We start from the raw sequence: 15,860 nt of genomic DNA, 5'->3' as shown, positions 1-15,860 counted from the left end.
ACATTTTTAATTTGGGTAAAATGAAACAATTCCAAGCAGCGCTTTCAGACTTGGAAGCTAAGAAAAGGGACAGCAAAAACGGCCTTTGAGTTAAATAAAGTTAAATAAAACTATACAATAGGCTCACAACTAAAAAAATATTGTGGGTAAGGCTGAGTTCATTCAAGTGACTTTAATTACAAGATGATTGTTAAACCAATTTAAGATGAGAAAACACTTTCTAAAATTCCACGTTTAAATGAGACTTTAAAAGAGCAATCTACAAAAGATGACAGTGTAAAAAATTACTTCTTTTCATCTTTGTAATCCACAGAGAGACTCATTTTTCGAAGCTAAAGCAGACCACTTACCAAGTAAAGGCTTACTCAGCATCAAACCTATGGAAGTGATTAAAACATTTTCACTCTTAGGAATCTAGAAAAATAAAAATAGCCAACACGTTAATTAAACTGACAGAAAAGCAAATGCATCACCAGTGAAACGGTGGTGTGTTTCCATATGCCAAATTTGTTGTTTAAGAGGTATCTGGGAGGCTGTTACACAAATGTACAGCACGTTGCATCCATACAGAATGAGTCCCTTTCTAAACAGCTGGCATCTTCCTGCCCGAGAAGGTTACAAATGGAAAGCAGGTAACCTCAAATAAGGAACCAGGCTCCCTGCAGAGGTCTAAACTAAGAGGATTACAGGGTCAAAATTCCAACAGATGGAAAAAAGTTTTATCTGCACATTATAGAGGCACAAGAACTCACAGGTTCTCAGGCAGATTTCCGAGTTGAAATTTTTCACTTTGTTTTCATACGTGCAAATGTCTACCCTGCAGTCAGCTGCTCAGCAGAATACATTAACACATGCAGAGAGCTCCGTCCCGCTGCAGCTACAACACGTCCCGTACCTTCCAGGCAGGAGAAAGGGAGGTGGAGTATTTTGACAAGCTACTAGCCTAATTAAAGATGACAAAAGCAAGATGTCCAGGTTGAAAGCTGTATCTCAAAGAACCAGGGAATGGCATGAGAGCAAAGTGCTCACTATGAGGCACTTGCACCCTTCTGCTGTTTTATAAAAAAGCAGAATTCAGCTGGGCAGGAGAGAGATGGGGTAACAGTCCTTCTCACGTAACTATCAGCTACTTTATTTCGCCTTAGGTAACACAAATCCACATCATAATCTTTTCACAGCATCAGTCAATGGTTTCGTTTAAAGTAGCATTAAGGTAGTTCTGTTCTCTTCTGTTAGTCGCATCCAAACTGTAGGACTGTGTGAAAAGTCAGTTAAAAAAGCAACACAGATAACATCTGAATGTTCTCTCACCAGTGAGAGAAACTACACAAGGGATACTTCATGCTGGAAACAAAGCGTGGAAAAGTTCAGGTATTTCTTCTAGCCTTTCTCCACTTTACAACTGGTATTGCATCATCAAATAAGGTGTTCAGAATCAGTGGCAAAGCAGCAATGATTCTGTCCAGAACATTCTCCAGTGACTTCCCAGCTAAACAAACCTACACACAAACCCAACCAGGAACAACAGGAAATAGCACCATAAGGATTATATAGCATTATAAACCACCTATTTTTGCATTGTGGTTCATCTCACCTTTTAAAGGAGACTTTCATCTCTGCTGGCAGAAATGCCTGAGTTTTGTTTTAAATAAGTGCTTTTCCTCTGACATTTACATCACTAGCATGTGCCAATAATAATTATTACTGTTGTTATTAACACTCGGGCAAGATGTCGATCTTCATTCTAGGCTTCAATGCATGAAAAATAAATGTCTTATGCAATCACTTAACTGTTCTAACTGCAGGAACTTCAGTTTACTCAAACATGATAAATACTTTCAGTCATCAAAATATACCAGCATAGTAATGTACAGTCCACAGTCATCAGGAAATAAGGAAAATCCAAAAAACCCCAGAACTGTATACCACTTGTATGTTCTTCCAGCTCTTCCATACTGTTACGCTAAACCGCCATACCCTTGCCAGTCAAATATCATTTAAGCATTCTATAAAGATTAGAATGGTTTCTCCTAATGAACTTGGTAAAAATCACTCATTAATCCACTTGGATAACTAGTTGCTACAGTTCTCAAAACTGAAATGTACTGTGCAAGATAAAAAAATGGCACTGTGATGATCCCTGGTGCAACAGTTGCTGCAGTAAGAAAAATCTTAAGAAGTAAAAGGAAGTCAAAAAAAAACTTTATTCACACCAGAAATGCAGACTTCAATGGAATTTTTCTTTATCAAAATAACCCCATTATGGTTACTTACATTTTTGCTCTAAGAGAACTGTACAATATATATATAAATATATATATAAAAAAAAATCAACTTTTGTACTTCCTTAGTATTAATCATCGTCATCTTCTTCTTCATCGCTGATCACATATTTCTTATGCTTCTTACTTGCTTTGTCATCATCCTCTGCTTTTCTCTTTCCAGAAGGTTCACCCTCCTTAAAGGCAAAAAAAGGACAAAAATAAACCAACATACTTCAAGGTAAAGTAAAAAACTCAGAAGAACAACAACAAGACCTCCAAGTCTTTCTGGTAAGAAAAGCAAAATTACTAGTTCTACTTGTCCCATTTTGTGCTCCTGTGATGCAGGACTGCTTATGTATCTGCACTTTAAGTTCAGTCAACATTGCCAGCAGTCTCAAACCCCAGCCTGAGAGGGTCTGTAACACAGCTGCAGCTCCACTCACCTCAATGAACGTGCAACCATATCTGCTTCAAACTGAACTAAGGCATGAAAGTAATTTATGTCATAATCTGGATTTATGGCATGTGCAATATCATCCTCAGCAACTCTTATGAGCACACATAATTCCTAGAATTTGCAGAGAAATCTTCACCATGCAGCAGCTTTCCCTTCAGGCAGCCTTGCAGCTCTGCTAAGTCTTCAGACTACTGACACCCTAAACTAGAGCTACTGAAGCAACAAAGAAATTCAGTAAGCGGGTAGGTATTTTGTTTGTTCGTTCATTTAAAAAAACAAACCAAACTAAACCACTCTCCGGCATAAAGGAAAAAGACTGATGAGAAACCACTAGTACTAAGACTTAACACCACAGTTTATTTGTTCAGGAGGTTTCAAAGAGATGGTCAAAGGAACTCAAGCCGCTGAGTTAATTACCTGTTTGCAAGCAACACCATAATGATTTTTATAGGCTGGATGCCCATTTTTTAGCACCTACATATAGAGTCAACAAGTGGATGTCTATTCCATGTGCATTTACACCAGTTCAGTTTAAATTATCTTTCCAAACAGCATTTTAAATCAAAACGCTCTGAAAATATTTAATCACACTACAAATCACTAGTTGTTAACGCAAAACTCGTCAATTCTGACATGAAGAACAAGCTGTCAATTATTATTTAAAAAGAAGAGTATCTTTAAAAATACCCTCGAGGCCTAAGTAATTTCATCCTTTCTTCCATTTGTTGGATTTGTTTTTGGGGGGGAAGGGTTGTGGGTTCAGATTATTTTTTTTTTTTTAAAGCAACACATTTGGGTTTTAAGAAGCAGCAAATTTTCAGAGTTTAGAGTTTCAGGATGTTCACGAATTATTAAGAGTTTCAGAAGTCTAATGAGTAGGTTTTTATTCAAAGCATCGGATTCTACATTGACATATTAGTTAGTACAGCGAGCATCTCAAGTTAGGAAGAAATTCTAAACATGGAAACCAGAAGTTAGTAGGGGTGGGAATCTCAATGATAGCTTCTTCCTCAGAACAAGCAATCTCCCGTAATCTAGCAGGGCTATCGTTAAATGATTCATCTTCCTGTTTAGCAGAACATCCCCATTACCTACAGTAACAGTAAAACTATGTGCAATGCGGTGTGCTACAGTGTGCTAATAATAGACTGACGTTTTCAGTAATGGTAACATATTGTTATTGGGACAAAGATTTATGTTGTGTTGTTGACTGATGGCACACAAACGCACGCCTGTGTACAATGAAGTCCGTGTTTCACATATGCAGATCCATATTACAGATGCCATACTTCCTATGGGGGGACTGAAAGTAAGCGGTTAGGCATCACTGGGCTTTTTTGTAATACTGCAGCACCCCTCCGTGGCCCTGATGGCAGTATTACCTTTAAGCCATTTAATTTTAAAATGGAGGCTATTGTTCCTCGAGCGGCAGAGAAATGCTGTTGACTAGACCTTTTCTTCTGAGAGACCGGAATTGCAAAATCCTGACACTGCCGTATCACGAACCAGCAACCAGTAGTGTCTTACAAATAAACAAATCTTTACCAACAAACACGAAGAGTTCATAAAACTACAGTTTTGTCTACGTGCCTCACTATGGCTGTCTCCAGGATTACTGTCGTATTTTCTGAAATATTAGACTGTCCTCAACGTATAATAAAAAGCCAGAATCTATGTCTTTAAAAGAAAAACTAATTTTTACTCCTGCCTCATATTACAATGCCTCTTACTGCAAATACTCAGCTGGCAGTGTCAGAAGAGCAGTGTCAGCAGCAGCAATGTGCATTCAGAATGCAGCAAGCATCCAAAAGGCTGGGAAATTAGCTGTGCCTCCCCAGATGTTTGCAGGAAGCACAATATAGAAACGCAAATGAAAGCAAACTTACTCCTTCAAAAATCAGTATTTCTTACAGTATAGAGGTTATGTGTCATACTGAGAACTAGGTCCTCTATCGGTCATTTAAACACAAGTTTGGAATTTCAGCAGCTCTGCTTATGGAATTCTGACGGGCATTCATTCAATAGAAGGACACATAATGAGCTACGCTGCAAAACTACTCTTTTAAGAAGAAAAGGATGTTTTATCACGGAAGCCTCTAAAATTCAAGAAGATTCCAGGCACTTCACCAGCTATTAGAGTAGCACACTAGATATGACTGCAGGAAATCAACTGAAAGAAATCTTAGGGCAATAGTTGAAATAATTTAAACAGTTAAAATAATCTCTTAAAGGAAATGGTGACATAAAGCTTTAAAAAATATTCCATAAGCTTACACAGAGCTACTCAGACTTGCTTTTCCAAACTTCTGCATGATATTCTACGCATAAACTTTTAAATATAGTTCACAGTGAAACAGGACAGGAAGATTATAATCAAACTAGCATGCCAGTGTAAAAACATCTCTCATAACTTACAAGGTAGTAGTAAGAACATTTATTAAGCTAAGTTAGTTTGTATTTATTATTCTGCTACATAAGTGAAGGTGACTATCAGCAGAGCTCAGGTGTGTCCAAACTACCACTCCCAAGCCATGTTTGGCTTGAGAAAAACGCAAGCACAGCTGCAGCTCAGGGCTGCGCTCCACTAATCAACAGAAGATGACAGCAATGGAGAAGTGGTGATGTCTGAAAGCAAGCAAACTCATGGGCTACCAAAACCAAGGAGGCCAAACACATGACCCAACCCAATTCCCTCTTGAACGGGGCAGTGGGAAGCCACAAAGCCCAGTGCCAATTGCCATTTGTCATGAATTCCAAAACTCCCTCTTCTTCCAGCCTCCCAAGGTACACAGTAAACACCCTATGGCTCTCCACCTCAGAAGCGTTTTACAATGAGGAGCAAGAGTCAGGAAAACAGACGACACAGGCAGCTGATACAGGACACAGTCCGTATACTTCCTGTTTCCACTTCCACCGTTGGGTGAAAACAGTTAAGTTTTAATTTCAGAAACGGTATCTGTCAATTTTGAGAAGCATTACACTGCAGTGCTGTATCAGTATTAGAAGTGACATTTCTTGAAACAAACTAAACCTCAAGACATGATATGCACAAAGATTCATTTGCTTATACCCAGCAGTGACAGATTACAAACCAATAAAACACAATTTTAGATGAGGAAACAGCTCTACTGCTGCAGCTAATAGTTAAATTGATCATGGCCTAGATGTTTAGGATGATACTTAGGTGATGGATAATGTCTATTTAGCAACACACTAACTACTTTTAATACTATTTTTTAACTATTCTGTTTAAAAATAGCAGAAATACTACGTGAAAATGCTTTTGCTATTTCCATAATAAGCAAGAAAGGACCACGTAGGGTAGGAGACAACACTGCACTAGGATTCTGGTATCAAGTCTTCTTACTCATTGCATAATTTTGGTAAAATAATTTTACATAACTTTGCATATTTTTTTCCATCTTTAAATCAGCAATAAAAATAGTGACCTCCTTTGGTAATTGCTCTGGTCTATGAACTAATGCAGTGTATAAGAAATTGGTGAATAATTACCATGGAAAGCGCGCCAAATCAAATAATACATTCAACACCGCATAAGTGAAACTGTAAAAGTCTCAGCTTTAAGAACTAGATCTAGTGCAGTAAATGTTCCGGACTGAAAATAAGTAGCTTAAGAACAAAATTCTTTTCTTACCTCATCACTAGTAAGTTTCTTTGCCTTGAGTAGTCTTTGCGTTTTATCTTCATCTGAGCCTTCATCACTGTCAGAAGAGTAGATTCTAGCACGTTCCTCTACAGAGAAAAAAGGAAAGACAAATATTTACCTTTAATCTGAAATTGGTGATGAAGGAGTATTAAAAATAAATCTCTTACATTTAGCCCCACAAAAAGCTGGCAGAATCTAACCCCCAAATGAACAGAATACTTATATGAACTGAATTCATGTCTCCTCAGGTATCAAATAAACTGGCAAAATACAACTTTATCAGGACTCTCCTCTGGAATTAATCCATCTAAATCACACAGGCCCTGCTTACGTGCTCTTAAGGTTTATTATTACCTCTGATGCCACCTTTGTATCTGTTTTTGATAGCTGCTAGACTGATTGCATCATCTCCCTCATCCTCTTCATCATAGCGATCGGGTTCTAAATAATTTGCACTCAGACCACGCTGATGCTGCTTCTCCCGCATTCTTCGCTGTTGAGATTCTCTTCGAATGGAGGCTCTTAATCTCTCCTCTTCTTTCTGTCCAAAGAAAGAATCAATATATAAAGATTGAGGGGAAAAAACCCCAAACCAGCTCAAGAGCACCTTGTATTCTACTGTAACTTTTGAAATAACTTCACAGCAGTGTAAAGACTGCACACATTCTGATTTTTCTGCAGTCTGTAAGGTTAAGCAAACTGCATCATCCATGGCTAACAACTCTTGTCTATAACTCCAAAATACACTCTGTTTTTCATGAAGTCATAAAGTGTTCTGAAATGTTCAGCTAAATGACAGTTGTGATTTTCTAGATCAAATCAGCAGGTAAGGGAGTTCCATACCACAATACCTTAATCATTTCTGTGCGCTGAGACTCTGGATCACGACCTGCCATTGGCAAAATACGAATTTTCTGGGTCTTTGAACATCTGTCTGCCAGAGACAGAGTCATCTTCCTGTGAGTGGCACTGTCCGTAGAGTGTGGCCTGTCAAAAAATTGTTATGGGTTAAATACTTCTACAAGGAACACATCCATTTTTGAAGGACAATGGTAGGGCCAGCACACTTAAAATTTCGAAGATTCATCTGCACCAAAGTAAAAGCGTCATCCTTTTATTTATTTATGTGCATTGTAACAGCTACTGGAGACATCAATTCCTCTCTCAGTAAACCATCTGCAGTCCATTACCAGCCCAAATAATCATCCTCTTATTTTACATCAATAGCCCAAGATGAAGTCATCACCTTGACAGCAACCATGTATCAGAAGAAAGGTTTAATTTCAGGGAATATTAATATTCTTTCTGATTCAGACAAGGACTTGCGCTTAAAAATGCAAATTAAAATAGATATTAAAAAATACACGTAGCCCACATACTGCAGTGAATGGCACGTTAACCTTTCAAACTGGGACACCGAATTTAGGACAAATGTTACCAAAAGACTGACTTTGGAAAACAGTGTATTCTTACTAAACAGTTAAGCATTGAAGGCTTATTTATGAACTGGTATCTCTAGTCTTTATATACTAGTTACAATACTTAATTGCAAAAGTAGTTTCAACATTTGAGACAGAATAGCATGTTTACCTGAAGGTTAACTTCGTCTTGAAAACAGCCTGTCCTTGCAGACCTGTCCCTTGTCTGATAAACAGATGGTTGTGATCTCCCTGTAGTGGCGCCTTGTACACATCAAAGACCTCATTGCCCAAGTGGAGAGACATGCTTAAAAGAGATTCATATATCAGTTATTTGATAAAGCCACTACAGTCTATTTTTTGCCTCATTTCTGAACGCAGAAAGCCTTCATGTTTCCTTTTTATATACAGCCAATAATCATATTTCAATCCAAACTAAGCAGAGCGTAAAATTTTCAAAGCACTGAGGCTAAACTAATTTCTGCTGTGCAGAACTGACATCAAAGTTTGTTGACCTTCCAATTTTGCGCACCACTGCACTTCACTGTAAGAACAACTGTATTCTTTCAACAGCAAAAAGTCCAAACTAACCTTCCGTCTGACCACTTGACTATCCGCGCATTACTTTCTCTGATCTCATTCCCTTCCTCATCTCGTCGCATCCGCCACCGTATTGTGTTTTCTACCTGTGGGGGAAAAAAAAAAATCAGAACACTTAGTTTCTAACTCATAGTAGGGAATACCATGATAAAATATACTCTATATGGGTCAAGAATTACAATTAGAAAGGCTAGATAATTTGCTGCATGATGCAGAGAAATTAAAGTGAAAGGTATTGCTTTTATAGGTGAAATAAAGCTGTCAAGTTTTTTCTAAATTTACTACTAAAATGGATCAACTTTCCTCAGTGCTGAACTGGTCCACACTTTCATAATCTGAACCATAACTTAAAACACCTGAAGCTCACTTTGAAGAAATGTGGCTAGGTGAGTATAAAAGAGAAAAGGGAAATTAACATTATACCTTGAGTTTTAACCTAGTTCTACCCTCTTCATCAAGCATCTCCTCATCTTCAAATTCATCTTCATAATACTGAGGATCGAAAGGTCTGCAATAAATTATATAATACAGTCTTTATTCTTCTAAAAATCAATCCAGACTATTCTAGAGTTGTACAAAGTAACAGGTGCTTGAAAGGTTGAAATTATACGCTGTACACAACAGGCACTGCAGCTGTGAGTGAGACCTCCACTTCTGCAGTCATGCAATTTACTGCATTGATTCCACACCACAGGAGGCCTACGCAAATGTCTTCACTACCATCAATTACAGCCACCACTTCAGACCCTATAAATTACTCTAGCTAAAGCAAGCAAGTTTGCCTCACAAAATACTGTTTCCTTAGTATCAGGATGATGAGGTCAGGGTTAAGTCTGGAACAAAATATATATGATACTATACAGAGAAAATAAAAAGAAAACCCCCATCTTATAGATGTGGTGAATTAGGGATTTTCTAAGAGCACAATCTTTGTAATTTTTTTTATTTGAATCTCAAAACGAACCAAAGGGAAAGGAAGATGACATATTGTCTTCTTTTCCTTCAAAAAAACCTGACAAGTGGGGTGGGAGTGAGTGGGGGAATGCCATACACTAGCTTCCTTCCTAACAGCTTCCAGGCTGCTGCAAGGGGAAGTAGTGATAAACAGCCCCTGCTACTGCAAATTCTATTTTCAGGCCTGTCTGACCCACAGACTTCTCTCACTGATTACAGCCACTAGCCAGATGCTTAACAGTTCTCTCCTGAATCAGTGTCTAGCACGAAAGCCAGGAAGAATGATTTAATCAATGTCTAACAGAATCAATGCTACATTGCCAGCTAACAAGCCACCTATTAAACAATGCAATAAAGTTGCTTAACAAAAAGAGATGGATTTAACTGCAGTTTGCTAGAAGTGCTGAAGGTGGGCATAAGCACCAAACCCAACATCGCAAACAATTCTAATAATTTATTTTGTTTCTCCTTATGAGTTCCTGAAAAATTCTTTAGCTTGGAATAGGTAAACAGCAAAATGAATAATCAGCCCCTTCATAGTTAGTACATTTAGCACACACAAATAAAAAAGGGCTTATTCTGAAATTCAAAATGATGTTTTTATCACTCAAAAGTGCATAAAGATCTTGTGTATTTGGCTTTCACACCTCTGAGCCTGAGCCTCTATTTAAAATTCAACTGATAGCACATGCTTTCAATTAAACCATATTTTTGTCTGTTTTTTGAAAACAAATAGTTATTCAATCGAGCTGAAACCGAAGCTCACAAGAAAAATTCTCAGCACTTTATAACAACGATAGATATTACTACTGACTGATGATAACTAAAAGTGTGCATCTTAATGTCAGACATTTTAAATATGGCCAATGTATTTGTGTTACTAAAACCAAAGCAATATAGGGGAAACACTAAAAAACCTTATCAATCATGTATTTAATGTGCAATTACCTGGGCTCCACACTAAGGAAGTTCGGCAGCTTCACAAAATACAAATCATTACCCAAGTCTGTGTTTACTTTTGGTATTTCTACCTCAATTCTAGTCTCTGGAATAGGCTCTTCTTCCTGCTGTTCTTGACTCAGTCCATTCTCATCCTAATGAAAAAAAGGAGAGTATGAGTATAAGTGAAAAAAGTCTGTCTAGCTAATGTTGCTCTAACAAGCAGTTAAATTTTCCTCGTGGTTTAACCCCAGCTGGCAAGCAACTAAGTACCACACAGCAGCTTGTTGACTCCCCCTGGCCCCCAGCAGGACTGGGAAAAGAATCAGGATAAAAGTAAAATCCATGGGTTGAGTGAAGAACAATTTAAAAATTGAAATAAAATAAAATAATAACAATTGTAATGAAAAGGAGAGAGGGGAATAAAACCCAAGTTATGCGCAATACATATGCTCACCACTCATTGACTGATGCCCAGTCAGCCCCCGAGCAGTGATCAGCAGCCCCAGCCAACAGCCCCGCCCCAGTTTATATACCGAGCGTGATGTTCTATGGTATGTAATATCCCTCCGGCTAGTTTGGGTCAGATGGCCTGGCTGTGTCCCCTCCCAGTTTCCCAGGCCCCCCTCACTGGCAGGGCCTAAGAAACTGAAAAGCCCTTGACTTAGCATAAATATTACCCAGCAAAAACTGACAACATCAGTGTGTTAGCAATATTATTCTCTTACTAAATCCAAAACACAGCATTGTACCAGCCACTGAAAAGAAAATTAATTCTATCTCAGATGAAACAAGGACAATTTTGCCTAAAGAAATGTCACCCATATGCACAGAGACAGATCAGGAAGCTCTGGGTAGAGGAACTTGCACATTTTCAGTGAAAGCAACTCAATTCAGCATTTCCATATGCCATTTAAGGTTATTTCAAATACCTGTGCAAACTCAAGAGACCAAACACAGTAAGGAAACAGCAGAGGAGCTGAGATACAGTTTTCAGGTAAGCACTGCAGAGTAAATGGGAGACAACTTTTCCCAGATTAAAACATAATAATTTATATATTATCATCAAGACTCAAAATGAAAAGATTTGTCAAAGAGCTGTAATAAGGTACCAAAGACAGCTATGAACTAGTATTTTAATTAACTGCAATCAAGGTTACTCATTGTATTTCTTTCAAGTACAAGAAGCGGAGCAGGGATGTGGGAAGGCAGATAAATGAATCCACCTGATATTGCTATGTATAAAACTTTAATAATTCTTTTAGCTACGGCAAAATTATCTGTAATGTTTACTTAATGCCCTTACTTTTTTTTTTTAATTAAAATATTATCAAACTCAATCAGCGTTCTACATTTCAGAGTGGAACGGCATGTTAATTATTCCAAAAGACAAGTCTACTCACAATGGGCTGTCCTGGAGTTGGTGGCTTGTCTTCTCCATCACTCCCTGAGGAAATGTCATCTGCACCTCCAAACAGATCCATGACATCTGCGTGCTCTTGAGCAGAAAAATTACTATTTTAAAACACAGGTATACATGCATGCACACACCCCTACATGCAAGCACATTCATAGAAAAAAAAAAAAAAGGTCAAGACATTCTTCACTTCTATTACCACTAAAAATCACCTACAAAGGTTAAAAAATGCTAATGTTTATGAAGCACACATTATTTTCTTATCCTTATTCTATATCCTTATTTTTAAGCTTTGTTTTCTTGGAAAGGGTCTATCAAATACCAGAATCTAGTTGAAAAATGGCAAGAGAAGAATTAAGAGTATAAGATCATCCTTTACTTCAAGTAAACAACTTAAATATCTGTAAACAGGAACTTCATTACACATTTTGGAGGGTTTGCTTCTCAGATGAAAACACCTCTTCCTCAGCCAGCGAAACATCACAAAACCCAGTACAGGTTCTCTGGGCTGCTCTGACTGGAGCCACCATTTCTTAACATCTTTCAGTAAAAACATGAGAGGAACAGGCAAGTGCTGTTTCACATGAAGGAGACTTGCTGTGCTGTTTTGTTATCTCCATAGCACTACAGACTTCCATGCACTGTACAGCAAGCACTATCAATTTTACCGAGTTCTGTAGCAGATGAACGGTGCGCTTAAGGTGAGGATTAAATGAACGAAAACCCCACCATTTACCTTTCTGTGCTTCTGTATCACTGTCCACTTCCGAATCTGATGCAATCGGTTTCTTTCGTTTCATTCGCAGAACTTCATCTTCACTATCGCTGCCCCTTGCAGACTCTAGTAAGGAGCATAATTATACTCAGTAAGTTAAAAATTTTGTTCCACCTATTTTAAAATTCCTTTTTATTAGTAAGTTGATTCAGATGAAAAGGAATTTTAAAAGTGCTGCATGAAAAAAATTACCGAGATGACTACTGCTGAAAACTATGTGATTAATGCCTTCACACTGAAGTTTGAATCTTTCCAGGCCAATATAAATAAAAGAGTTAAGAGAAATCAAACCAGACGCAAATCATTACTACCATACTCAGTCCTACCAGATTTATGCTCTTGGTCCTCCTCATCAGAGTGCTGGGCCCTCTCCTCATCATCCGAGTTCTGCATCTTCTCCTCGTCAGAATGCTGGGCCCTTTCATCATCATCCGAGTTCTGCATCTTCTCCTCATCCGACACCTGCGGCCTCTCCTCATCATCGGAGTTCTGCATTTTCTCCTCGTCTGAGTTCTGGAGTCTTTCCTCATCGTCAGATACCTGTGGCCTTTCATCTTCATCAGAATTCTGCACTTTCTCCTCATCATCAGAGTTCTGCTGTCTCTCCTCATCATCAGAGTTCTGCTGTCTCTCCTCATCGTCTGACTGATCACTTTTGTCCTCCTTGCCCCACTTCTCATCCTCTGAATGCGCTTTCTCAGAACCATCTCCCTCTGAATGATGACTACCTTCATCTGACCCATGCCCACGATCATCCTCCTCATCATCATGAGCAGCTTCTGAAACACTGTGCTGGTCCACATCTGACTGGTCATTATCTTCATGCTCCGAATGTCCCGAAGCTTCAGAGTGATTGTAGGATCTTTCAGAGTGGTTGTCACTCCCAGTGTGATGGGATGCCCCTTCATCCTCACTATCATCTCCAAATAACTCCTTATTACTAGGTTTTATTGCCTCTCTGTCATCATCCTGGTCACTGTCGCTTCCAGAAGCGTTACTACCAGAGCCAGCATTCTCCTGATCAGAATCAGATTCAGATCCAGAATCGGAATCTGCAAAACAAACACCACCCTTCCAAGAGTTAAGATGTCCCTACAAAGATGCACGTAATGTGATGATCATTGCTTAAAAAAAAAAAATCCAAAAAAATCAAAGCAACCCCAAAACCCAGAAAGAGAGCCTACAGAGAACTGTAAACCTACAGAAGTTACCTAGAACAATAAAATAAAATGTCTACTCATAAAGGCACAGCCAGTGAAAGACACAATGAAAATTGATGGACGCCACGAAGTTTCAAACACAACCTGTTATGTAAGATTCTGAAGTTGTACAAAAAAACCCAAACAACAACACAAAGGTAAATACAATTTGAACTAGCAAGGGCTTAAAATACGTAAATACATACGTATGGCTTGTGAGACCCTACAGTCTAGAGCCTCTAACCCAGGCCAGCTATCTGGTGTGCCCTCGAACTGAGGCTGGGGAGTGCCGTTCCCAGCAGGAATAATAAAAAAAAAAAAGGCACATCTGCCTTGGAAAATAATTTACAGAAATTTGGCGAGCGTTTGAAGAGCATATAAACGACTCCAGTCAGGAGGCATTCGCTTATTTTCCTTTAGATGCCGACAACGACTGAAACTTTTCCAGGCAGCGGGAGGCAAAGAGGCAACACGCCTTGCGTTACCGTCCCGGCTGCAACCGGCTCCGAGCCGGCCCACGGTTAAACGTGCCGCGCTCAGCCGGGGGCTGCGGGCAGCGCTCACCCGCCCCCCCCTCCCGCACCGCCGGGCCCCGACCCCCCCCCGGCCCCAGACGCCCCGTATGGGGGCGCACAGAGCCCCAGCCGTGGCGCAGCGGGGCGCTCCCGAGGGAGGGCGCCCACAGCCGCCGGGTTCCCTCGCGTCGGCCCGGGCAGGGCGCGGGGGGCCGAGCGCTGACCCCGCCCGCCGCGGCTGAGAGGAGCGGAGCGGGCCGCGCCGGGCGCCACCGAGCTGGGGGGGAAAGGGAGCGCGGCGCCCGCACCTTTCTGCTCGGCCCCCGACTCGGCGTCGCTGCCGAAGAGGTCCTCCATGTCGGCCATGGCGAGCGGACACAGCGGCCCCGCCACCGCCGCACAAGGGCCCCGCGCCCGCCGCCGCGCAGTGACGCCACTACAGGGCGCCGCGGGGCCCCGCCCCTTAAAGGGGCTACGCCTCACCGCCGTCACGGGCGGCTGCGCGCGCCCTGAGGAGGCGGGAACCGGTTGCTGAGGCGGCCGGCGGCGCTGAGGGGAACGGCGGGGGCGGACGTGGCGCCCGGCGCCCGCTCGCAGCCTGCCCCGGCGTGGGGGCTCCGGGCAGGTGCCGGCTGCCAGCCACAGCCCCCCCAGCCAGCCGTTCCCGTTCCCGCTGAACAAGGATCGCTCTGCCAGGAAGGCCCGGGGGAGCCGTAAGCAAGCGCGCCTGCTGCTTGGACTTTTTTTTTTTTGAAAGAAGGCCCAAGCCCCTAGCTGAGCACGGTACTTCAACCTTGCCAGACGCGTTTACAATCCGGCAGCGTGTAGTGCTGATAGGCCAAACCACTCTGTCCGTGTTTCCTCAATGGAAATTTAATTTGAACGCTTGCTCGTTTGTAGCTTACAAACAGTATTGCACGAGCTGCAGAGAGAACATGACTTATTTCTTTAACATACAACAGTAAATAGAGTTTGCTTTGGGAGAGAGGCTGCCTTTCCATGCTGAGCTTGGAACCAACAGAACCAACACCCGTGGTTCGTTTGACTTCTGCATTACACCTGGAAAATAATCAGGATGACAAAAGCATCACCTCTTTTGGGGAAAAAGCCCCTGTGTTTGTGGTAGCCGGTTACCAGAGCGATGCCATTCTGCACTCGGAAGCAATGAAGTCACGCACAAGACGTCACTACATCTGACAGCATTACAGTGGCGTTCACTTTGCTGAGACCGTGTGTGATTCCCGTCTACAGACAGAATTCCTTCATTTATTCCAAAAAGGATACACACTGGAGGCGCAAAAGTGACTGTTATTAACTGTTCCATGCACGATGCCTCGTCTTGCAACAATGTGGAGGCCCAAATGCTTCTGGTTGAAAGTAGCCCCAGTTCTCTCTGGTAGTAGATACCTGTCCTGGACGTGCCGACATACGGTCACAGATTTAGCTTCTGTCTGCAGAGTTAAACCAGTTATTGATGTCCACGGGTACCACCTGTGACAGGGCACCTGAGAGTCAAACCAAAGCCCCTGCCTTTGGAATAGAAATCATTAAGCAGCTAAACTTGATTTAACAAAGGCAGGCAGGGATTTCAGCTATCATTTCCATAATCCAGCCTGTCATTATTCTCCATCAGGTAGGAGCTAACTGCCCAATAT

General features: G+C 41.0%; 1 protein-coding gene across 2 annotated transcripts; it reads right to left on the bottom strand.

Annotated features, from left to right (window-relative positions):
* Positions 1-1,111: 1,111 nt before the first annotated feature.
* Positions 1,112-14,634, bottom strand: LEO1 (LEO1 homolog, Paf1/RNA polymerase II complex component). Of its 2 annotated transcripts, none has more exons than XM_037394456.1 (12): positions 14,514-14,634; positions 12,818-13,543; positions 12,453-12,557; positions 11,703-11,797; positions 10,309-10,454; positions 8,830-8,914; positions 8,398-8,492; positions 7,979-8,113; positions 7,240-7,375; positions 6,743-6,929; positions 6,377-6,474; positions 1,112-2,458 (listed from the first exon to the last, which is right to left on the bottom strand). In XM_037394456.1, the coding sequence occupies exons 1-12, from the start codon at positions 14,569-14,571 to the stop codon at positions 2,354-2,356; spliced, it is 1,971 nt and encodes a 656-aa protein (XP_037250353.1). In that variant the 5' UTR covers positions 14,572-14,634; the 3' UTR covers positions 1,112-2,353. The 2 variants fall into 2 exon arrangements, with proteins under 2 accessions (XP_037250353.1, XP_037250354.1); XM_037394457.1 differs by having other exon boundaries at positions 2,386-2,455; positions 6,378-6,474.
* Between the last annotated feature and the right edge of the window lie 1,226 nt (positions 14,635-15,860).

The sequence above is a fragment of the Falco rusticolus genome, chromosome 7, assembly GCF_015220075.1.
Source record: "Falco rusticolus isolate bFalRus1 chromosome 7, bFalRus1.pri, whole genome shotgun sequence".
Classification (NCBI taxonomy): domain Eukaryota; kingdom Metazoa; phylum Chordata; class Aves; order Falconiformes; family Falconidae; genus Falco; species Falco rusticolus.
This window is presented reverse-complemented; position numbering and strand designations above follow the sequence as displayed.